The 25,958-nt window shown below is 43.0% G+C and overlaps 1 protein-coding gene across 4 annotated transcripts in view; it reads right to left on the bottom strand.

Annotated features, from left to right (window-relative positions):
* Positions 1-25,958, bottom strand: part of LOC137320829 (soluble lamin-associated protein of 75 kDa-like) — a 163,260-nt gene that overhangs the window by 9,389 nt on the left and 127,913 nt on the right. For all 4 annotated transcript variants that reach the window (XM_067982710.1, XM_067982709.1, XM_067982711.1 and 1 more), the window contains 9 exons: positions 25,060-25,196; positions 23,362-23,461; positions 22,338-22,423; positions 15,967-16,138; positions 13,308-13,487; positions 12,095-12,223; positions 10,942-11,075; positions 8,147-8,201; positions 4,850-5,000 (listed from right to left, as the gene is read on the bottom strand). In XM_067982710.1, the coding sequence (XP_067838811.1) occupies positions 4,850-5,000; positions 8,147-8,201; positions 10,942-11,075; positions 12,095-12,223; positions 13,308-13,487; positions 15,967-16,138; positions 22,338-22,423; positions 23,362-23,461; positions 25,060-25,196 (1,144 nt within the window). The remainder of the gene's footprint in view (positions 1-4,849; positions 5,001-8,146; positions 8,202-10,941; positions 11,076-12,094; positions 12,224-13,307; positions 13,488-15,966; positions 16,139-22,337; positions 22,424-23,361; positions 23,462-25,059; positions 25,197-25,958) is intronic.

Genomic DNA, 25,958 nt, shown 5'->3' with positions numbered 1-25,958 from the left:
AGCATTTTCAGTTTTTGTTTCAGCAACCAGCTTGGGTGGCTGTGAAGACACCACGGTGGTCTCAGCGTCCCTATGCTATAGAGAAAAAACAAATTGGCCAGAGTCTCCACTCCTGATTACCCTAACAGTCCCTGATGGAAAAGCGGGAAGGTGCGTGTGGACTAGAATGGGTTCAGCAGATGACCCCATTCCAGAGATCAAATAGCCAACTGATACTCATTGTCCAGGGTGACGTGTGAAGCATGGCCAATTGGGCACAATGTAGTAAAAAATACCTTAATATGCTTGATTTGTCAACAGAGAAGCCTAAAGGGGAATGCTAGAGAAAAATAAGGATCAAAACTGGAGAAGAACAAAAATGTACGATGAGTGGATATTATTGTTTAGTTTCTAAGCGAGTTTTTTTCTAACTGGTAAACATAAAAAGTAAAAGGGTAGTTAAAGGAATGGTGGGGCCGATTCGGGAGAAAAAAGGAAATCTTCTTGTGAACGCAGAGGGCACGAGTGAGGTACTGAATGAGTAATTTGCATCTGTCTTCACAAAAGAAGAGGGTGAAGTTAATGTCGGAGTAGAGATATTGGATAGGATAAAAACAGATAGAAAAGAGGTGCTAAACAGGTTGGTATCAGTCAAAGTTAACAAGTCACCTGGTCCAGTTGGGACGCATCCTACATTGCTGAGGGAAGCAAAGGTGGATAAAGCAGAAGCTCTGACTACAATCTTTCAATTCTCCTTGGATATGGAAGTGATGCCAGAGAACTGGAGGATTGCAAATGTTACACTCCTGTTCAAAAAAGGGGAGACACCATTGCCATGGACAAAACTAATTCTCATTTGGAGAAGCATGGGTTAATAAGAGACAGCCAGCATGGATTTGTTCAAGACAAATTGAGTTCTTTGATGAAGTAATAGAGAGGGTTGATGGAGGTAGTGCAGTAGATGTATATATAGCCTTTCAAAAGGCATTTGATAAAGCCATAGAGAGTCATAGAGTTATACGGCACGGATAGAGGCCCTTCGGCCCATCATGTCAGCGCCGGCCATCAAGCCCTGTCTACTCTAATCCCATATTCCAGCATTTGGTCCGTAGCCTTGTATGCTATGGCATTTCAAGTGCTCATCCAAATGCTTCTTGAATGTTGTGAGGGTTCCTGCCTCCACAACCCCTTCAGGCAGTGAGTTCCAGACTCCAACCACCCTCTGGGTGAAAAAGTTCTTTCTCAAATCCCCTCTAAACCTCCCGCCTTTTACCTTGAATCTATGTCCCCTTGTTATAGAACCCTCAACGAAGGGAAAAAGCTCCTTAGTATCCATCCTATCTGTGCCCCTCATAATTTTGTACACCTCAATCATGTCCCCCCTCAGCCTCCTCTGCTCCAAGGAAAACAAACCCAATCTTCCCAGTCTCTCTTCATAGCTGAAGCGCTCCAGCCCTGGTAACATCCTGGTGAATCTCCTCTGCACCCTCTCCAAAGCGATCACATCCTTCCTGTAGTGTGGCGACCAGAACTGCACACAGTACTCCAGCTGTGGCCTAACCAGTGTTTTATACAGCTCCATCATAACCTCCTTGCTCTTGTATTCTATGCCTCGGCTAATAAAGGCAAGTATCCCATATGCCTTCTTTACCACCTTATCTACCTGTTCCGCCGCCTTCAGGGATCTGTGAACTTGCACACCAAGATCCCTCTGACCCTCTGTCTTGCCTAGGGTCCTCCCATTCATTGTGTATTCCCTTGCCTTGTTAGTCCCTCCAAAGTGCATCACCTCGCACTTTTCCGGGTTAAATTCCATTTGCCACTGTTCCGCCCATCTGACCAACCCATCTATATCGTCCTGCAGACTGAGGCTATCCTCCTTGCTATTTACCACCCTACCAATTTTTGTATCATCAGCGAACTTACTGATCATACCTTTTACATTCATATCCAAGTCATTAATGTAGACCACAAACAGCAAGGGACCCAGCACCGATCCATGTGGTACCCCACTGGCCACAGGCTTCCAGTCACAAAAACAACCTTCGACCATCACCCTCTGCCTTCTGCCACTAAGCCAGTTTTGTATCCAAAGTGCCAAGGCACCCTGGATTCCATGGGCTCGTACCTTCTTCACCAGTCTCCTGTGGGGGACTTTATCGAAGGCCTTACTGAAATCCATGTATACCACATCCACTGCGTTACCCTCATCCACACGCCTAGTCACCCCCTCAAAAAATTCAATCAAATTAGTCAGACATGATCTTCCCTTGACAAAGCCACGTTGACTATCCCCGATTAATCCTTGCTTCTCCAAGTGGAGACTAATTTTGTCCTTCAGAATTTTTTCCAATAATTTTCCTACCACTGATGTTAGGCTCACTGGCCTGTAATTCCCCGGTTTTTCCCTACTCCCCTTCTTGAATAATGGTACTACATTAGCGGTTCTCCAGTCCTCTGGCACATCCCCTGTGGCCAGAGAGGTTCTGAATATATGTGTTAGAGCCCCCGCAATCTCCTCCTTTGCCTCACACAGTAGCCTGGGATACATTTCGTCCGGGCCTGGGGATTTATCCATTTTAAGTACCACATAACAGATTTATTCGGAAAATAGCACATGGGATTAAAGGGACGCTGGTAACTTTGGTTGGTAATTGGCTAAGGGATAGGAGGCAGAGAGTAGTGGTGAACAGATGTTTTTCTGACTGGAGAGAAGTGTGCAGTGGGGTTCCCCAGGGGTTGGTATTAGGACCATAGCTTTTCTTTTTATGTATAAATGACCTGGACTTGAGTATAGGGAGTAGAATTTCAAAGTTCGCAAATGATACAAAACTTGGCAACGTAGTAAATAGTGAGCAGGATAGTAGCAGACTTCAGATGGACATAGACAGACTGGTGAAATAGACAGACATGGCATGATAGTGTCCTAGGCCCAACCATCTTCAGCTGCTTCATCAATGACCTTCCCTCCATCATAAGGTCAGAAATGGGGATGTTCGCTGATGATTGCACAGTGTTCAGTTCCATTCGCAACCCCTCAGATAATGAAGCAGTCCGAGCCCGCATGCAGCAAGACCTGGACAACATCCAGGCTTGGGCTGATAAGTGGCAAGTAACATTCGCGCCAGACAAGTGCCAGGCAATGACCATCTCCAACAAGAGACAGTCTAACCACCTCCCCTTGACATTCAACGGCATTACCATCGCCGAATCCCCCACCATCAACATCCTGGGGGTCACCATTGACCAGAAACTTAACTGGACCAGCCACATAAATACTGTGGCGACAAGAGCAGGTCAGAGGCTGGGTATTCTGCGGCGAGTGACTCACCTCCTGACTCCCCAAAGCCTTTCCACCATCTACAAGGCACAAGTCAGGAGTGTGATGGAATACTCTCCACTTGCTTGGATGAGTGCAGTTCCAACAACACGCAAGAAGCTCGACACCATCCAGGACAAAGCAGCCCGCTTGATTGGCACCCCATCCACCACCCTAAACATTCACTCCCTTCACCACCGGCGCACAGTGGCTGCAGTGTGTACCATCCACAGGATGCACTGCAGCAACTCGCCAAGGCTTCTTCGACAGCACCTCCCAAACCCGCGACCTCTACCATCTAGAAGGACAAGAGCAGCAGGCACATGGGAACAACACCACCTGCACATTCCCCTCCAAGTCACACACCATCCTGACTTGGAAATATATCGCCGTTCGGTCAAAATTCTGGAACTGCCTTCCTAATAGCACTGTGGGAGAACCTTCACCACACGGACTGCAGCGGTTCAAGAAGGCGGCTTACCACCACCTTCTCAAGGGCATTTAGGAATGGGCAATAAATGTTAGCGACGCCCAGATCCCATGAACGAATAAAAAAAAGATGCAATTTAATGTGTGAAGTGATGCACTTTGGGAGGAACAACATGGAGAGGCAGTATAATCTAAATGGTACTATTTTGAGGGGGGTGCAAGAGCAGAGGACCCTGGGAGTGCATATTCACAAATCTTTTAAGATGGTAGGGCAAGTTGATAAGGCGGTTAAGAAAGCGTAAGGGATACTTGACTTTGTATCTTGGGGCATTGAATACAAAAACAAGGAAGTCATGCTAAACCTTTACAAATCACTGGTTCGGCCTCAGGTGAAGTATTGTATACAATTCTGGGCACCACATTTTAGGAAGACTGTCAAGGCCTTGGGGAGGATATAGAGGAGGTTTACCAGGATGATACTAGGGATGAGGGACTTTAGTTATGTGGAGAAATTGGAGAAGCTGAGATTGTTCTCCTTTGAGCAGGTAAGTTTGAGGGGAGACCTAATAAAGGTATTCAAAATTATGAGGGGTTTTGATAGAGCAAGTAGGGATCTGGCAAGTGGATCGGTAACCATAGGTCACAGATTTAAAATAATTGGCAAAGGAACTAGAGGGGAAATTAGGAGAATTTTTTTCACACATAGGGTTGTTAAGATCTGGAACGGACTACCTGAAAGAGTGGCGGCAGCAGATTCCATAGGAACTTTCAAAAGGCAATTGGATATGTACTTGAAGTGCACTATTTGCAAGGGTTATAGGTAAAAGGCTGGGACGTGGGACTAAGTTGGACAGCTCTTTCAAAGAGCTGGCACAGGCACGATGGGTTGAATGGCCTCCTGTGCTGTAAGATTTTATGGTTGTTACAAATTTCTTTTTCAAAAGTCGAGAATCAATTTTGTTTAAAATGGTAAGTTTAAATCCATTAGAAAGATGCTGGAACTGCAGAAAACGTTTCAATCTTGATTAGGGATACGAACGAGAAAGACTGAGAAAATATCTGCCACCCTCACGTACGATCCTTACTTAAACTAGCTGAGCTACATATGATGGGTACAATTACCTGTTTAACTGATCCTTAAGCACTGTTGGCACAATCGCCTCCTCTTCATTATTCAAACGCTTTTGTGCTGACTCAACATGTCGCTTCTCTAGTTTGGAACGTTTGGATTGGCTACTTCTTCCCCGTTTAGCAACGGGTGGTCTTGTTAGCTCTGGAAACAGAAATATTTATTGGAACGTGGGAGGTCTTATGAATTTCAAAAGCATTGAGATACAATATAAGCAACAGCCCACAAAAGATACAGATTAATGGTGAACCTTGAGAAAACAAATGTACAAATTGGTTTGTTTTATTTCAATAATACACCAATAATTAGATAATTTTTTGTGTGTATTGTGTGCTCATTGAGGCGAGTTACGTTACTGGGGAATAGGAAAGCTCTTCATTCTTGGCCGCTTAGTGTCAGTATTGAGCTATCTCTAATCTATCTCAACTCCAACCTCAGGAGCAACCTAATGCACCAGGGTGAATTTTTCCCAGGATTCTGGCCATCCAAAGTGAGACTGTTGTGGCAACATGGTGGTGTGGACCCAAGCTCATTGGGATCCAGACTGAGTGAGACTATCAAACTTCATCTACCGTAGGACCCGTACAGCACCATGAGAAGAGGCCTTCACTTCACTAGTCTGTACTGGATTTGAACCAAAGACCTAAACAGCAATAGGCAGTGTTATTTATTACGGTCACCCAGTGTCCCATGGCCAAATATATGAAATCATCCCATCCCCAACCAACATTCTCAGACTACATGCCCTCTTTTATCTATTTTATTTTCTCCTTCCCACTCCCTGAATTCTATCTATGCCACTTTAGTAACAGCTACAAGGAGGCAGGTGCAAGAGCAGTTTTGAGATAACTCTCCCCACCCCTCTCCTGTTGGGCGCATCTTGCCTCCATTCAGTAGCTCCTCATGCAGCATATTCCAGATTGGAAAATTAGGCGCATGGGCAGTTTAAAAGGCACAAATCCATGTCCCGCCATAGAACCGGTGGTTGGTAAATTGCCGTTCCAGCTTGTGGTGCAACTGGCTCACCTCAGGAGACAAGTAAGATGTACATGACTCAGACTCTGAGGTTACAAATCTATCTAATATCAATGATGAATGACGTAGACAGTGCCCCTTTAAAATGGCTCTATCGAGAAATGAAACATGTTAATAATACTATTACAACACAACTTTTTTGATTTATATAGATTTTTACATAGAAAACATCCAATACACTTTACAGATGTTGAAGAAAAAATGCGAATGGGAACAGATAGGCGAACAGACACCAAAGTATTGCTGTGTGTTCCGGGTGTTGTCTGTGAGCATGTTCATGTAACCCTTAATAAACTTGCAAGTATTTGGGTCCTGCATCTAGAATCCTAATTTCTGCCAAGTAGACTGAGGCTGCAGTCCTTGTCTATCATTACAAGATGACAGGGTAGGATGGTGTAGTCAAATTTGGCAGAGGCGCTATGGAGGACAAGGAGTGATAATACTGCAGTTGTCATTTCTGAATTTGATTAGGACTGTCTTCAGTGTTATGAGCAGGACAGCACCAGGGCTGTTATGTTTTGAGACAGATGGGCATGGAGCTAGGAGATAACATATTTGAAGATTCGAGAGAGGAAAGAGGGTTAGAGATAGGGCAGTGAAGAATGGATAATGGTGTTTTGAGGAGGGAGTGATGATGGCAGTTTTCAATGGGAGAGGGTCTCTGCATGAGGAAAGAGACCCATTAACAATGTCACCCAGCATGGGAGCCAGGAGCCAATATGCAAGTGGTCCGGAGTGGACTGGGAAGGGGATTGAAAGAGCAGTAGGTGGAGCTCATGGAAGTGATGAGCTTGGAGAGGGCAGGGAGGAAATGGGAGAGAACGGTTAACAAATTGGAGCTGGAGTGGGTGGGAAAATAAGACAAAAAATGGTACATCCTGAAATATCTATTATATATTAAAATCAGTGAGTGAGTCATAACATTGCATTTTGAAATGTATTAAAAAGTCCTATGTCTGACTATCGCAATGGGAAAATGCATTATAAAAGTGCACCTACACCTGAAGGTAGGGCAATAATCGGAAAATACACTGTTCATTACCTGTAATATTAATTACGAAGCCCTCAACTGGCACTATGTTTTTAGCACTGAAACTTCCCATCTAGCACCAATACACTGACACTCTTGGATTATGAGCTGCTCTTGCATTCCTTTAAGCAATCTGTTCCCGTTAAGTGTAACAGAAATTTAAAAATATCCAAAATAACCTGCCTCTGCAAGAACTTTTTATATCATTTGCTGAAAGAGCACCCCCTTCAATGATCACTTGAACACTGTTGCATTGTATAAAAGACCAAATAAACCTTATAACTGAGGCAAAGCTCTTTTTTATTGAGGCAGTTTCTAGCAACAATGCAAATTCCCTAATCAATGGATCATGACATCATGCACTGCAGCCCCCTTCACTCAGCAAACAGGGGCTTCTCCAAGCAATTTTAACGTCGGCTTGCACTGGGATCATGCAACCCACACCCCTTTCCTCCACTCAAAAAGGAAGACAACAAACAGCATGAACAGTTAAACAATTCCACACTCCCCTTTCTGAACATAAAGTCTGACCCGGAAACCACGTGATTTCAACCTACTCCAGAGCACCGTCAGGTCCAGGGACTCAACCAAAGTTTGCCCAACCTTCCCTGTCCCCTCATCTGACTTTCCCACCTAGATTCAGTTATCTCCCTGCCCTCGAACCCTGCTTAGCCCAAATATTGCACTTAGTCTCGACTCCTCGTGTGCAATGCCTTGGGAGATCGGATATTACATTTATAAATAATCTGATCCCGAGCAACGTTCTAAACAGCTGAGTCAATTTGTTCTGGCTTAAATTGTATCGACTTATGATTTTCTAGATCCTAAAATTTTCAGAAACACATTAAAAACAAATGGTGATTTCTGGATTAGAAACACCACCAGAGATTGCAAAGGGGCAGAGAGACAGAACAAGGTTTCATGCTCTCGGCTCTGCAGCGTTTTTCTAGAGTAGAATATGTGGGCTGTGACATCAGGAAGAGGCAGGAAACAAAAATATATCTTTCCAAAAACAGTTTTTCTTTCTTCAACTGAAGGACAAATCACTGAATCCAGCCAACCCCTAGGCCAGGAACGACACATGGAACATAGATACCAGTAAAAAGCAGAATCTACTTCTTTAAAAAAAATCAGAAACAAAAGCTGGTGGATAGCATCAGATTTTGTACAGTTTCTAACAAGACGACAGTAGTGCTCTGCAGCATAGGCTGTCACATCACCTCACCTTCAGAAAGGCCTGAAGAGGCACCCGGCAGCTCTTGGTGAGCATGTGATTCAGTCTGAAAGAAATAATAATGTGACAATATCAACCTCTCTCACAGCCTAATAATTCTCATAACATCTCTTAGTTCTTTATTTTCTGTTCCCTCTTGTTAAAAATACAAAAATAACAACCTTCCATAGTCAGAATAGCTTTGAAGAGAGAACATGTTTTTATCCTTGCCAGACCTGTCAGATCCTCTGCTCGCCAAATTCCAGTAAAATTCCTAGTTCAGAGGATTCCCTCCCATTGTCCTCAAGAAATGTGCCTCCAAACTCTTCCCCCACCCCATGCAGTCTCTTCAAGCTCTTTCTTCCAGTCCACCTTGGAGATTTGCTTATGTTTACCTTATCCCAAATAAAGCTCTCTCTTATCTTTCCAACTACCATCCTACAATTATGGAAGCTGCAGTTAATTCAAATCACTTCTGAAAGTTTTCACCGAATCCATGACGGCTAGTGTGGTTTTCGATAAGGTCAGTCCACTGCTGAACTTGTTGCCTACAAAGCACACCTTCAGAACTTTGCTCTCGAATACTCTGACGGGGTCTGAGGCAATGACAAATGATTCATCAAAGCCTTCAACAGGCACTCTGCACTGCTAAACATGCCCCAAAGCTATCCTCTTTGCTACCTAGTTCTTGTATCTCAGTTGATGACTCATTCTTTAACTCAAAAACTTTTTTCCCCACTAGTTGTGGGGCTCTCTTCTCCTCTGTTCCTTCTTCATATTAAACAACCCCATGCACTCATCACCTAGCCATATCCACTCTTGCTGACTCTATTCTACATTTATCAACTTTCTTCAGATTGCTTGCCCTCTGTGCTCACAACTCCAATCTTCTCATTAAATCACCAGATCTTGATCTCCTCCAAGGCATTCAATGGGGGAATAAAAATGTTGATTCTCTCAGTTCTTCAAAGACAATTTCTTCAGGTGGAATGTTACCACTGCTTACTTTTGAAGGCTCCACCCTTCATTGTTCTTCATCTAACAATGGCTTACTATCTCCTCTGATCGCAAATGGAACTCCCACATTTCCACCATTGCTAAAGCTACCTCCAAGTTCCATTTCCTCGTTCATGCCAAATACATCTTTTCCCCATAACACTCAATTCTCTATAAAGCCCAAGTCAGTCCCTAGACTTGAATATGGTTCTCGTAGCTAGCAAAAGTCTTCCAACATCTCTCTTGCACTCCTGGACAGGAGAGACAGTTACATGGGTAAGATGGGTATAGAGGGATATGGGCCAAGTGCAGGCAATTGGGACTAGCTTAGTGGTATAAATTGGGCGACATGGACATGTTGGGCCGAAGGGCCTGTTTTCATGTTGTAAACTTCTATGATTCTATGACGTTCAAAAATGTACAACAGGCAAACCATTACTCTCCACTAATCTCCAATCTATCTTGCTTTCATTTGGTACTATAGTTAGTGCTCCTCTGAACTTTCCTCTCTTCTTCCTCCTAAGCTACAAATACACTATTCTACACATTCTACCTTCTCTCCACATCAAATGAATGAACATGCATTTATATAGAGTCTTTAACAGCTTCAGGATATCCCAAAGCACTACTGCCAATGCTGTACCTTTGAAGTGTAGTCACTGTTGTAATGCAGATAAACACAGCAGCCAATTTAGGCACAGCAAGGTCCAACAAACATTAATGAGATAAATGACCAGATAATCTGTTTTACTGATGTCATTGACCAGGACACCAATAGCAGTCCTCTGCTTTTTGAATAGTGCCATGGGATCTTTTACATCCACTTGAGAGGGCAGATGGGGCCTCGATTTATTGTCTCATCCGAAAGATGCACCTCTGAAAGGCCGACACTTCAGTGTTGCACTAGATTAAGTGCTAAAGACTGAGGGGGCGAGTGGGGAAAAATCCAGTCTCTCACCCAATTGGCCATTCATGTGTGAGCCTAGACAGTGAGTGTCATCACAGCTCATCACAAAGCTGTCCTCATCTAATATCCACATCTGCACACTGGATAGTAATCAGGAGTGGGAACACCCTGGCTAATTTTCCCCTCCCTAGGCTACAGGTTCTGAGGCCACATTTACTGTACAAGCAGTGCTGACGAGAGTTACCCAATTGTTGATGCCATAACATGCCATTGCTGCATTGTCTGAAACCTCATTTTGGTGCGTTAGCTCTAAATTTAATGGAAATACACAGCAGGTCCATTTCAGCTGATGACGGACTGCAGTATATTTGCAGAATTTTCTACCTTTCGTTTGCAAGTACATCATTCTACTTGAAGCTGTGAACCATCACACATTTTTTTTTAATATAGGTGGGTGGATGAGGTTACTTGTTGAGAAGTTATTTTGAATTTGAATTTCCACAAGAAAAAATTACAAATTGTATTTTTTTCAAGTTTGTAACTTGGAAAACTTCAATGTTATTTTCACTATGAATTTAATGAAAATTAATGAATATTTTTTTTAAAACACCCAGGTGGAGAAATACTAGTGAAAGTGAGAAACATTTCTTCAGAAGCATGACATTACAACGGGAACAAAAATTCAGTTTTATCCTCTCAATAAATTGTGATCAGCAGTGCACTGACAATCATCTCCATTCATGAAAGAATCAGAAGGCACTCGTGAATGAGCCAACAAGCTTCACTTGGAGACACTAATGCACAAATCAACCTCTATTTCCTCAGATTCCCATCATTCTAGACTCCCCCTCCCCCCATGCCAACCATTCTGTATGAAGAGAAACACAGTAGTGATGGGACCTACAGACAGCTCTGTCATATTTGGCTGATTCTCCACTTTGTCAAACAGTTGCTTTTCAGTTTCAGTCTCTGTTAAGTCTAGTGATGAGGACTCTCCTCTTACTGCTCCACGTTCATCAGCCTGTGAGACGTCCATACCTTGAGGGCAACACACAAATATCAAATTGACAACATGCTCCACAGAAAATCAGCATCACACATTTTGTATACAGCTAGAAACACTTGGACAACTTATTAGCCCCCAAGGTTGCTAGACTGTACTCCCGGCAGAGCACTGATTGCCAGAGTTCAGCATACCCGATCTGTGGTGCTTCCAATTACCCAGCCATTAAAATCAATGGTTTGAAAATCAGGAGCAACGCAAATGGGCCTCATTCTCTAATTTGCGCTGCTGTTGTGCACAACTCCACAATTTCAGGATTATTTAGGTGTACTTTTTTTTAAAAAAAAGAACAGGCATAAACCTGCACCCATTTTAGGAGCAAGCACAAAAAAGGATTTTCCTACTTATATCTCAACGTCAGAAAATGATAGAAAGCTTCACCTAGAATTTGTAAGTGGGAAGCAATTTGCCCACATTTCACAACCCCCCTCTCAAAACATACTTTATGTTCTGATAAGCATTAACTGCCTTAATATTTCCATCTCGACAGGGACTCCTGTATTCTTGAGGAACCGACATTCACAAAGAAGGATATGGAAAGGACTTGTATGAATAGACAGGACATCCAGCTCGTGAGGTGTACTACGCTAAACGGTCACCAAGGTTGGAAATTGCGAGAATCTCAGCAGTTAGGCTGCTTACCTCAGTGACAACCTTAAAAATCTGTTTGAGGGTTTAGAGCTGCGAGTCCTCACACAGATTACATAAGAACTGGTCTCAGGGCACATACAGAGCTGAGTCTCAGCAACACACTCGTCCTGCATACCTCAATTCTGACAGGAATGGAGTACACGGGTTGCAGAAATCAACCTTTTGTGCGAAATGCCCATATGTTACGAATAGACACATCAAAGTATAGATTTTTTTTAAACTGGCAAACATATTTAGCTTTAACTTGGGGAGAATGGGAAAAAGGGATAACAATGGTAAGGCTCTGACAGGTGGAATGAGAGGCTAAGACTTTGGGAGCCTCAGTCGGAGTTTCCTGCATTACCTTTTATAGGTGAGATCTGTGCCAGTAGTCTGTCTGCAATACGAACTCGCTGGAACAAGTGTCCAACACCTTCAACCTCCCAGAGAAGGTCGTGGTCATCAGGATAATTGTTCAAATACTTCCGACAAACTGAGGAAATAAAACCGCCAAGTAAGACTTGGGAGTACAATGAGGCTTAGACTAAAGAATTTTATTTGCCAGCTCATGCATCAGAGTTGCCTCAGTTATTGATAAATGTAATTAATGTGCATCCCTGACAAGTTCATTCAACACCAACACTCAATAACTGAGGCAGCTCTGGTGTAAATATTATAAACATGCTCTGGATGAGCTGGGATGCCCAGGCCAAGGGGATCCGTTAAGAGTGTTTACTACATAACACGAGTGACTCACCTCCTGACTCCGCAAAGCCTTTCCACCATCCACAAGGCGCAAGTCAGGAGTGTGATGGAATACTCTCTACTTGCCTGGATGAGTGCAGCTCCAACAACACTCAAGAAGCTCGACACCGTCCAGGACAAAGCAGCCCGCTTGACTGGCACCCCATCCATCACCCTAAACATTCACTCCTTTCACCACCGGCGCACTTTGGCTGCAGTGTGTACCATTCACAGGATGCACTGCAGCAACTTGCCAAGGCTTCTTCGACAGCACCTCCCAGACCCGCGACCTCTACCACCTAGAAGGACAAGGGCAGCAGGCACACGGGAACACCACCACCTGCACGTTCCCCTCCAACTCACACACCACCCGGACTTGGAAATATATCGCTGTTCCTTCATCGTCGCTGGGTCAAAATCCTGCAACTCCCTATCTAACAGCACTGTGGGAGAACCTTCACTACACGGACTGCAGCGGTTCAAGAAGGCAGCTCACCACCACCTTCTCAAGGCAATTAGGGATGGGCAATAAATGCTGGCCTTGCCAGTGACGCCCACATCCCATGAACGAATAAAACAAAACACTGGTGTTGGGATGTCAAGTCTTCTCTCCAAATCTCCATTGGGTATTTGGTACACTTTAGTAAAATAATGTTCAATCTCTAAAAAAACTTTATCATAAATCACAGATTTTCAACAGTAATTTATATTTATAAAGAACCTTCACAAATGAACCAAAGTAATTATTTCAAACCGTCTGCATGTTCCAACAATTCTACTGCATTAATTTTCAATAAAACCTTTCTTACAAAACAAAAAATATTTTATTTTACCTCCGTACATAGAAGGCGAAAGTGGGTATTTCAAACCCAGTACATCCTCTGTGAAACAGTCAACAAAATCTTCCAGCATCTGCAGGCCATATCCCTTCCCACGATGCTTCTTCCTCACAAAGATGGTGTCTAGTATTGGCAGCTGGTAGCATTGAGTCAGGAACGTGCGGCAGTTGCTTCCTACAGAGACAATGATGAGAACAGGGTGGTTGCAAAGTTAGGGCATGAATCTAAATACGCTGATCATGTGCCATCGATAGCTCAGCACATAAATGTACTACATAGTGCGACACTGAGCCCTACAGACCAAGGGCATCAATTTGATGCCATGTCTGTGCTGAGGGCTCATAATCTGCATCAAAATCCCTGACTAGGGAGGGAAAAATATAAATTTAGAAAGCTGGCCAGGATTCCTAGCCAATGGAAATATTCATACATGAACACTAGGCTCTGCTATGATGGCCTCGTGGTCAGATAGCCAGCTGACGGTCACCCTCTGGGTTGCTGAATGAAGAACAGCCAGTTGGTAAGAGGTCCTCGCGGCCTGACATGAGTCACCATGCTTGGAAGAGGAGTAGTGGGGAAAAAAGTACACTAGTTATCAAAACCATTACATGTTTATATATTTATTACCAGAAAAAAAAAACCGAGTTCTTTTAAATATTTAAATTTTAATCTTTTCACTTTAGAAAGCCAACTGTCAATTCTGGAACAATACAAATTTTAAATCATTACTTCCTCTATTAAAAGGCCTCCTAAGCCTACATTTCTATGTAAAATAAATTATTAAAGGAGATTCTATAGATTGGGCCTGGATTTTTTTTGCTGGTTGTTCATTCAATGTGCTGACAGGGGAAAGGGAAAAGAATGCAGAAAGGAGCAAAAATAGTGCATCATGAACAGATTCACCACAAAATGAAACCTGTCACCATGCTGATGTCAGCGCACAGAGGCGCCATCTACACAGAAATAAAAAGAACCAAGCCCATTAAGATCATTGTCATGGGAACACCATCGCCTCCAAATTCACCTCAAAGTCACACACCATCCTGACTTGGACGTATGTTACTGTCCCTTCATCATTCCTGGGTCAACATCCTGGAATTCCCTACCCAACACCATTGCAGGAGCATCATCACCACAACAACTGCAGCAGCTCAAGGAGAAGGCCCACCATCACCTTCTCAGGACAACTAGAGAAAAGCAATAAATGCGGCCTTGCCAATGTCATCCACATCATGAGAACAAGTGAAAAAAACACAGGTTATTTAATTTAGATTTAGGCTCTCAAATAAAGCAGTTAACTCTGTGTCCATTAATACCTTTATAAAGGTTCTGGACAAATATCTGTCTGGGATGAGGACTTTGAGGATAAGGAGGGTAATCAAATGTTGTGAAGAACATGACAGTTCCTGAGCCGCTGAAACCATGGCGGTGTCATCTTAAGCAAGGCACTGTGTAGTGTATGATGTCTGTGTTTTATATGCCTGTTTATCCCTCATATTCCCAACTTCCGTCATCCCCTCCTCTATCCCATTCACCCTGGTACATGTAACATCATAGGGCCGTGTGTTATGTTTCTATCCTCAGTTTTCTCCCCCCTCCTAGGTTTATCTTCAGGAAGGGTCTGGGAAACATGGGAAGACATTTCCTTATGAGATTAAACAGGATGAGTAGAACAAATCATACATGATCTGTGGAAAGAACAGACTTGAATAAGAAAACAATTTTTTCCTCATGCCCCACTTTTCTCTCCCTAAATAGTCTGCTACCACTTACAGCAAGGCTTCCATATGAGGCTCCAAAATGATGTCAGAGTCCACTAAGGATAAATTCACCTATTCCACATTTCCAGTGGGGAACCATGCTCAGAGGTAAAGCTACATTACTGCAATGCCAATTTCCCAATCCACACGACCTACGAGAGCGTGGGATCAATGAAATATACCAGCAAGAGTCAGAACTTTCAGGAAAGGAGATGAGGAAAGTGAAGAAAAGTAGGCAAAAAAAGAAACAACACTCACCATCATACAAATGGACCAAGACAAATAGGGAATAGGGATAGTGCAGGGTGAGGGAGATGGGAAGAACAGGTATATTTATACAGGCACATAAATAGATTTAGCAAATAGAATCATAGAATCTTACAGCACAGAAGGAGGCCATTCGGGGCCCATCGTGTTTGTGCCAGCTTTTTGAAAGAGCTATCCAATTAATCCCACTCCACCGTTCTTTTCTATAGCCCTGAAATTTTTCTTTTTCCAATTCCCTTTTGAAAGTTACTATTGAATCTGCCTCCACCACCCTCTCAGGCAGTGCATTCCAGATCATAAGCGCTGCATAAAAAAAAAATTCTCCTCATCTAATCTCAGGTTCTTTTGCCAATTATTTTAAATCTGTGTCCTCTGGTTATCAACCCTCCCACCAGTGGAAACAATTTCTCCTTATTTACTCGATCAAAACTCCTCATAATTTTGAGCACCTCTATTAAATCTCCCCTGAAGCTTCTTTGTCTTAAGGAGAACAATCTCAGCTTCACCTGTCTCGCCACATAACAGTAGTCCCTCATCGCTGATAATTCTCCTCTGCACCCTCTCCAAGACTGTGTGTGTGTGTGTGTGTGTGTGTGTGTGTCCATGTCCAACTCCTTGTACATTACCTGCTGTTTTGATGGAGTAGTAGCCAATAGCTTTCCCAGACTTCCAGAGAATTTTTGCGTACTCAGTGGCACTGTGGCAAAGAAAAGGGAGCTCGTCTGCGCTCATTTCCTGGGCTCTGTAAATGATGCGGTTCAAAACGTACAGAACAATCCGCTCCCCAAGCGAAGTTACCTAGCAATAGCAACACAACAAATGTTAGTAATTTAACAGCAGTCACATGTATATCTACATAACAACAGTCGCTGCACTACAAAAGTGCGGGAGCACCTCGACACATTTCAATGTGATACGGCTTGATATAAGTGCAAGTATTATTTATTATAACTCTCATTCCACTGCACTCAAACCTAAACCAGTAACTTCCGCTGCTACTTATAAATTAAATACAATATGAATGTTTTATATATTGACAGAGATACATGGTCATGCCAAGAAGCAGTCCCTTCACTAAGGTCATAAAACCCCTTTATCTTTCCAGAAGAGTTAATAATTCATATGTCAAGAGAATTTAAAGTGGGGTTAAAACTTCTGCAGTTTGTTTTTATCAAAAGAAAGACCAAATGGGTCTTTAAAAATTCCCCACACATTTTTTTAAAATTGAACCAATTTCTCCACCGTACTTCTTAATCAGAGAAACAAATATATAGGATCTGTTTACCTGAAGTCAGATTAAAATAAAAACACATAATAGACCTGTTAGCAAAATTAAAGCCCATGGGATTAAAGAGGCAGTGGCAGCATGGATACAAAATTGGCTAAGGGACAGAAAGCAGAGAGTAGTGGTGAACGGTTGTTTTTCAGACTGGAGGGAAGTATACAGTGGTGTTCCCCAGGGGGCAGTATTAGGACTACTGCTCTTTTTGATATATATTAATGATCTGGACTTCGGTATAGAGGGTATAATTTCAAAGTTTGCACAAACCTCGGAAATGCAGTAAACGATGTGGAGGATGGTAACAGACTTCAGGAGGACACAGACAGACTGATGAAATGGGCAGACACATGGCAGAAGAAATTTAATGCAGAGAAGTGGGAAGTGATACATTTTGGTAAGATAAATGAGGATAGGCAATATAAACTAAATGGTACAATTTTAAGGGGGTGCAGCAACAGAAAGACCTGGGGGTGCACATACACAAATCTTTGAAGGTGGCAGAACAAGTTGAGAAAGCTGTTAATAAAAGCATATGGGATCCTGGGGTTTATTAATAGAGGCATAGAGTACAAAAGCAAGGAAGTTATGCTTAACCTTTACAAAACTCTGGTTAGGCTTCAGCTGGAGTATTGTGTTCAATTCTGGGCACCACACTTTAGGAAAGATGTCAAGGCCTTAGAGAGGGTCCAGAAGAGATTTACTAGAATGGTACCAGGATGAGGGACTTCAGTTATGTGGAGAGACTGGAAAAGCTGGGGTTGTTCTCCTTAGATCAGAGAAGGTTAAGAGGAGATTTGATAGAGGTGTTCAGAGTCATGAACAGTTCTGACAGAGTAAATAAGGAGAAATTGTTTCCAGTGGCAGAAGGGTCGGCAACCAGAGGGCACAGATTTAAGGTGATCGGCAAAAGAGCCAGAGGCGACATGAGGAAACATTTTTTATGCAGCGAGTTGTAAAGATCTGAAATGCACTGCCTGAAAGAGTGGTGGAGTCAGATTCAATAGTAATTTTCAAAAGGGAATTGGATAAATACTTGAACTGAAAAAATTTACAAGGCTATGACGTAAGTGCAGGGGAATGGGACTAATTAGATAGCTCTTTCAAAGAGTCAGCACAGGCACGATGGGCCGAATGACCTCCTCCTATGCTTTACCTACTATGACATCTCAACCCCATCAGTGCAGTCTGATTCTGTAACTGGAGTTACTTATTTTGAAGTATATTATAAATTCTCTGCAGAATCTATCGTGGAGAAGTACGTCTTTGAATTGTCAGCAGATAAGAGGTGCTTAATCAAAAGTTAGCTAAGCTCATGTTTTTCTAACCAGTCTATAGAAAATTATTACTTTAAGTAGATGTAATCATGCCTCGTGTGTTTGGAGCAGATAAAATCTCATGTTAGAATTACAATATGTAACTCAATTGTTTCCTTTGCCCCATTCTGTTCAATAATAATAATAATGTTTCATTGAACAGTGCCACTTGGAACAGCACTGTATTCCAGAACACAGGCTGGCCAACGTTGATATGGTGTATAATGGGGGCAGTAGTAAGTGCTAGCAGTTAACCTCCAACTTCATTCTTTCCTAGTGACATTCTAGAAAGAATAGGATCCTTAGGACCAGCATTTTCTACCGCGTGCCAAGCAGTTTTTTTTTGTTGTAGCATTCAACAGCTCATCAGAATAAAATGGATGAGGTACAGCTTTTACTATCACATCCCAATTAAAAAAGGATTGTTTCTAAACCTGCAGACCTGGGTAGATTCTCTCATCAAGCACATACCAGTTCTCAGAGGCGTGATGATGATACAATGCTATGCATCTCATTCACTGGCTACAGTTTCCTTCCCATAAGAACATCCCCGGCAGTCACTCTTGAGGAATTACTTTCATCATTAGATTTTCATTGCCAATATTGACAGTGGTTCCTGCAGCATCTGCGTTACTTTTTCCTTCAAACTTTTTAAAAAAAAATTAATTCCTCAAAGTGACATTTTCCTATCGTGGACAGCAGGGGCCTGGATTTTAACTTGGAGCCAGGAACTCGGGTGGGTGGATTTGCGCGTGAGGAACCTGGAAGTCAAGTGCATGCGTTTAAATCTGCAATCGCAACTCGACTGCAGGCAATTATCTTTGCTTCCGGGTTTTGCGTCTCCAAGCTGCGCAGCAGGCCTACTGCGCACCCGAATGATGCGATTTAAAGCCCACTATTTAAAGGGCCGGAACAAGAATGGATATTTGAGGAGAAAGGAGAAATGGAGGCCAGTAAAGCAAAAGCTGCCCCTAAGTTTAATGATGCCTCCCTGGATGTACTGCTGGTTGCAGTGAGAGCCAGGAGGGAGGTAATGTTTCCAATGGATGGCAGGAAGCAATCTGGCTCTGTAACCAAAAATGCTTGGCTGGAGGTAGCAGAATAAGTGAGCAGCAGCAGCACAGTGCCCATGTCTGGGGTTCAGTGCAGGAAGCGTTTCAATGACCTAACCAGGTCAGGAAAAGTGAGTGGAGTTACTGATTCACCCATAACCTGTGCTGTTCAACACCCCCCAACTCCCCCACAAACCACTGTGTTGTCATGCCTACGCCATCACATAACTCCTCACACCTACTTAAGTATCAGCAGCAGCAACCATCCTTCGCTTTCTATGCACTTCCTCAACTGCCCATTTATTCACCCACCCACTGCCACTCACCCCGATCCTGATGTATCTGTCTGATATTCACCCTCTAATGCATCTGTTTCATTGTCAGCCTCACCCAAAGTAATGCATCCATCAGGTGAAGACTTCATCTTCAGTCACTCACAGGTCTGCTCTTTCTCCGTAGGAGAAGAGAGTGCAAAATGCGAGAGAGGGGACCAGAACTGGAGGTGGTCCACTGGGTATAGTGGAGCTGACAGATGTGGAGACGGAGGCCGTGGAAATAAGTCGCGCCATTGCATCCCTATCCGTCGGAGATGGAGACACTGGCAACCCGCAGATGGCTGGTGACAAAACTATGACATCCTTCACACACATGATGAATTGATTTTATCAATGACGTAACTATGCCAGACCTCAGTATGGTCATTAGAAAGACTGTCACTTTTGAATCATTATGAATCATTAATATCGCTTTCTGTTGTCTTCCAGGGCCTTCACAAGGAATCAGCAGAAATTGAAGAGAGAGATTCCTCAAAGGAGCTCATTCCTTCTGAGGGTGCACCGTCACAGGACATAGAGCAATTCACCAGCGCTGATACTTGCACTTTGATGGGTCCTGGTGACTCACCACTGAAGTAAGCACGAACAGACACTGGCACAGGGGAGCCATGGAGAGTCCATGTCAGGGGGCACACTCCTCTCCAAACTCTGCTCAGCTGGACAGCAGCAGCTGCTCAGCAACTTTGCGAGGTAATGAAAAAGGTGTCACGCACACTCTCCACAATAGCAGAGAGGACGGAGGTGTCCAACTCCATCGCTAGTGGTTTAGTAGTGCAAGAATGTCTGCAATGGAGAGATTGGCAGCCTCCATTGAGCTTAAGCATGGCTCTCAAATGAGTCCATGCAGGCCATGCCATATGCTAGCCGTGGCCTTACATCTGCTCACCAACCTGCTGGCCAGAGTGGGAGTGATGTTGCATTGGCCCAGGAGAGGGATGATGGCAAAAGGGGACATGGAAGTGGGGACTCCACTCAAAGTGCTCCCACGTCTCAAACATTGCCCCCTCCTCAACCAGTACCCACAATGCTGCCTCCTCTCCCGATGGTCGAGTCTGCCCCTGCACAGGTGTAGGTGGAGCAGTCTCTGGCAGGGTCCTCACGGGCATAGGCCGAGAGCATCTCAGCAATCAGGGCAGGGACCTGTGCAACCTGCCACTACCTCTGCTGAAGCCACAGGGGATGCACCACATAGAAGCAGTGGAAAGAGAAAGACTAAGTAATTGTAATTCACAAGGGAGCTCTCATGTTGTTAATTTATATATTTTTTTGTTATGACACGTTAAATTTAATTATCACAAGAATGGCCAAGATGTGCTAGAGTCCCTTTTGTGAATTCGCCCTTTCATGTGCTTCATCATGAATGCCAAGACATGATGCCACCCATTGGGAGCGTGTGCAATGGGTGTGTGCGTGGTTGAAGGACTGTTTTGTGCAAAGGGAGGGGGGAGGTGGGTTGGTGGGGGTGGTTGATCCAAGTGGCCTAAGTATTTCAAAGTCTTCAATTTGCAGATCTCAATTTTAGAACCTGTTAGAGACGAGGGCATCCCTGGCATCACAGGCAGCAATGTGCGTGGCTGCTCTGGCGATGGGGTCCCCATCTTCATTTTCCTCCTCCTCAGGTGTACTGTTGAATGGATCCATTGCGCCCCCCCACCCCCATCCTGATCTTGTCAGTTTGAGGGGCTCCAAATGTAGGTAAATTTGTCTGAACACAAGAATTCTCAGTCTCAACAAAGAAATCTCAGTCTAAACACAAAGAACTCCCAGTCAAACATTTGTCTGAGAGAACTGAGTGCCCAGCTGTATTACCTCATCTTTTATTGAGATGTGTCAATCACTGCTTTAAAGGGCCAAAGGAGCTTCGACTGCAACTCGCCTCCGTTTCAATGGTGTGTTGCAGAAGTCACGGGAGACACGTTCAGAAATAGTTAAATCCATTTCTGTTGCAGAATCCGCAAAAAGCTGAGTACCTAAAGTATTTCAACTACCTGAATTGGCCCTTTAAATATCGGCCCACTGGCTTTAAGTGGGGATGGGACTTCCAGGTTTCTGTTGTGCACGCGCAACCTAACGCGCCTGGGTTAAACCCGGAAGTGGGCACATTGGAGGAGCCGGGATGCGGTCCTGCTCCAAAAGGCTGCTGCTTTAACTTTCCACCCGCCCATTCTCGGGGGTTAAAATTACCCCCAGGTACCAGTATCAAGCACTCACGTGGCAGTTAGATGTAAAGTAAATCTCCCTATTCTGCCCTAACAACCTGCTTCAGCCCTAATCTTGGATGAGTACTGTTCTATTAATTCTATTAATCCCATTTATGACACTTGGCCATTCTGTGGCCTAAGTCAGATCATCAGTTTAATGAAGAATATATACATTTCCCCTCATGAAGCATTAACCCCTTTTAGGGTGCGGTTGGTTGCATCAGTATCAGGCACTCCTCTGTACCTCACTCAGTGGTCATTACTTATACATGAGCCTTGACTATGGATGTTGGCAGACTATTCAAATGAACCCCTGTTCTCTTCACTAGCTGTTCACACATGCCCACTTTTGTCAGACATCTCTGGATAGTGCCCAGGAGGAGGAACCTTGGCTGATTTTTCCCCTGGCTGGAAGGCACCGAGGCCAATCATAACATACTACTTCCACCCTAGCTGAGACCAGCTAACTCAGCACAATTGGGGAATAAACCTAGGACCTTCCTGGTCTGTATGGCTCAGCTACTCACTGGATAAGCCCGATGAGTCACTAGGAAGCATTTATTGGACAATGGCAGTTCTTTGCATCTATTGCAATAACATTGATCAGTGTTATGTCTAACTTCTCAATGCATTACTGCAGATTAAAAATATACTGAGTAAATTTTTAAATTATGTACAACTTGATTAGATTCTAATTTACACCCAGGAAACTTGCCATCTCCAACTGAATAATTTCCCAAATTAGATCTTAGCAACACGCATATATTTACTGTGATAATGCAATGTACACTTAAAATATTTAGGGTTAATTTACCTGCTGGGGACCCTGACGGGAGGACTCAGACGTTTTAATGATGTCATCTATTGCCCACCACCTATCCACTAGGTACAACGCCGCAGCTTGAAAGGAAGACAAAAGATGATATGAGTGGCAGCTTCATCACAACCTTCATCAACGTACAAGCAGTTCTATGGAATTTGATAAAAGGAGGACACGTTATCTGCTTGTTAACCACAAACATGTGTTAGCTCATACATCGATTTTTACTTTCCTATTTCACTAGATTTAGCAAAGTTAAATCCAAGTGGTTTTACAGGCGTATGGCCTCTTCAGCACTCACTGAAACCCTTAGCACCAATGAAATGGTGATTCAATGAGTGACATAATAGCAAGAAATGTAGAAATATATATATAAGATGGTAACTAGCAAGTGTGTTAAAATTGGCTGTCAATAAGTTTTGAAAAAAGGAAAAGCTCTGCAATGATCACTCATGTGGTCAAGTGCATGACTCCCATAAATTGAAATGTGAGTCCATGTTCCTAGATTGGCTCCTGCTCAACATCAGTTTGTTCATTTGGGCGAGTTCAGTCAGCCCTCAGGCAGGCAAGTTAGTGGAGCATCAGATGGTATCTCATCTCAAGGGAAAGGGATGGGGCAAATTTTATCCCGACTCGCCCCATTTTTATATTTCTGTGTCAGCTCATTATAGAGTAGAGTGGAGGGTGACCAGGGAGACCCACAATAATAAGCAACCTACAGAGAGAAAATCAGAAACTTGTGCTAGAAAGCAAAGGCAAATGGAAAACTTATCAAAGTGACCAATGTAATATAGATAATATAAAAATCATAGAATCTTACAATTCTCCCCTGCTGGTTCTTTTGCCAATTATCCTAAATCTATCTCCTCTGATTACTGACACTCCAGCCAGTGGAAACAATTTCTCCACTACAACTACAAAAAGTGTCCTATTTAATAAGCAGGATGGACATACAAGTTGCAGAATTATGAAATGCTCTCTTAACTGGCAATTCGCATTAGAAAAATATAGCACTAACCTGTGAATTGATTTTCAGGAGCAAACAAGGCCAGAACTTTGTGCGTCGTATCGCCACCATAGAGTGGAACAAAAGCAATAGAGGACAGACTAACCGGAATCTGTGTTCAAGAAACATACATGAGTCTGTGTCAAATCAGGTACCTGAACATGTAATTAGTAATCCAACTTTTAATATTGACACTAAAGCAACAAAATGCAATCCATTAATCATCTCTTTTCCCACCACACCATTCTTGCTCATTAATTCTGAATGAATCTATTAGCATCTATTTCTTCTCCTTGCTTAATACTTTCCTCTGAAACTCAGGCCCCGATTTTAACCTAACACACCCGGTGGGAATGGGCTGAGATCGGGTCGGATGCCCATGTTACGTCCAGCCCGATTTAGAAGTCAATGGAGCATAAAATGGGCTGGGGTGTAAAATGGACGTCTGACCTGAACCTACCCAGTTCCCGCTGGGCAGGTTAGGTTAAAATTGGGGCTCAAGTGTTTTTTTCCTCTTTCCACAGATTTCCCGAGCATGTACAGTTCAGACATTTGTTTTTGCATTTGGTCCGTTGACTGATAGCTCAGATTCGTTCCTAATCAATCACACTGACAGCAAGAGAGATTTGTGGGCAATAGCAGCAATAAGCTGTGAAAATGTAAAAGTAAAAACAGTAAGTGCTAGAAATGTGAAGCTGGTGGATCAGCATCTGAGAGAGAAAGATAGCATAATAGTTTGGGTGTGACCCTTCATCAGAACTGGCTTAGATAGGCTAGCAAACCACGTTTACAGGAATCATCAGTACCTCACCCAAGTGGTCATTCTTCATGTACATGCAGGCGATTTCACCTGTGGGACATCACAGCCAAGCTCTATTCTTCCCTCACTTGTACCTAGTCGAGATCACCCAACTCAATATCAGGGATCAAACCTGGGAACTTCCTTGATAATATGGATCAGTACGACAACAATTGATGTATTTATCCACAGAACCAAAATCGGGGGCAGCTACGATAGTATTTTTGTTTAAAAAGTTGAGCTTAGGAAATAGAGATCCACAAACTTTGATAAAAAATAATTTCTATAACGAGCACATAGTTTTCCTTTGAAACGGTCATTCAGAAGCTGGCTACGAATCCCATGATAGTTGAATAGATGGCCAGCAGAAATATTTCGATACCAAATATTCACTCAGCTCTCCTACATTTTTGTGTAGCTAACTTACAGGTGATGCCCCATCAACCAGCTTTTCAGATTTATCTTAGCATTAAAAATATTATGCAGCTTTTAAATGTAGATGGTAAAAGCAGACATGAAAAGCCAGTACAGAAGGGTTACATTACAACAAACTGAAATGGATTTTACCTATTCACTTATTCAGGTAATTTTCCAGTAGCTGCATCAGAATGGGGAATATTTTGGGTTAGTCTGTTATTGATTTACCAGAAAACAATTAACACATTAACTTTACCAGTCACTTGCTCTAGTGTTCAAAACTCAATCCAATGTTACATTTACTCAAGTTTTTGGGCAACTCTGTTGTCATGGAGTTTAACGGTCAATACCGATGGGTTAACAAATCACAACAATATTAATTATAATTCATTCCACATAATAACATGGAGGCACTTTTGTCTTCGGGGGTTCACATTCTGTGATGATTTTCTTTCCTACCAGAAAGCCTGCAGCAGATGTGCCGAGTGTCTTACCTTTCTTCTGTTGGGTAGTGTGAAATACTCCAGCTTGTCAGGATCACCGTACAAAAGATTAGACATGTATTCCTCTGCAGAATGCTCAATGTCTTCATGCTCCAACTCTGCAAGTAAATCCACAGGGAATGCCATCCCTGCCGAAGAAAAAAACAGAAAAAAATAGGGATTTTTTGCAGCATATCCTCAGATTGAAAGTACAGTACATCAGCCATTTCCCTCCAGTATTTATGGGGATTCTTGTAGAAATGCTTAGTAATCAATTTGCAAGCAGGGCTTTCTTGCTAATCCATTCATTGGCCCAAGTCATGGTTTTCTATTAAAAATGCATTGCTTTGTACAGTGCCAAACCAAGAGATGAGGAAAGAGAACAAGCAAATCACACTTATGATATTCTGATAATCTTAAAAAAGTAACATTTTATTACACAGATTCACTAATGTTTTGGAAAAGATTTTAATGAATTATTTTACAGGTCCATAACACACACACACACACACACACACACACACACACACACACACACACAACACACACACATTCAAAGTACCTTGTATTGTCTCACAAGCAGACATATTTCTCAATACTGCTGTTCTGCTAGTATCCACCTGATCACAAAGTTCAACTTCACTCTAGTAAAATGCCCTGGAAACAGTAAGCGCCTCCAAAATCTCTGCACTTTCACTGGCTCTCAGACACTCTGAAACCATGGCAACAAAAGTTAACACCACATCACTGAAATTTTTCTGACGGCCAAAATGTCTTTGACTCACCCACTCACTCAGCACATCTTCATTGTCTTTCAAAACTAAATGATATCTTGCCTTCAAAACAAAATGCAACTATTGTTGACCCAGCAACTCCAGTAGCAGGAGCACTAGGATTTAAATGCATCAGAC

Source organism: Heptranchias perlo, chromosome 4 (assembly GCF_035084215.1).
Source record: "Heptranchias perlo isolate sHepPer1 chromosome 4, sHepPer1.hap1, whole genome shotgun sequence".
In the NCBI taxonomy this organism is placed as follows: Eukaryota; Metazoa; Chordata; class Chondrichthyes; order Hexanchiformes; family Hexanchidae; genus Heptranchias; species Heptranchias perlo.
Note: the sequence above shows the minus strand (reverse complement) of the source record. Positions and strands in the feature narration are given on the sequence as shown.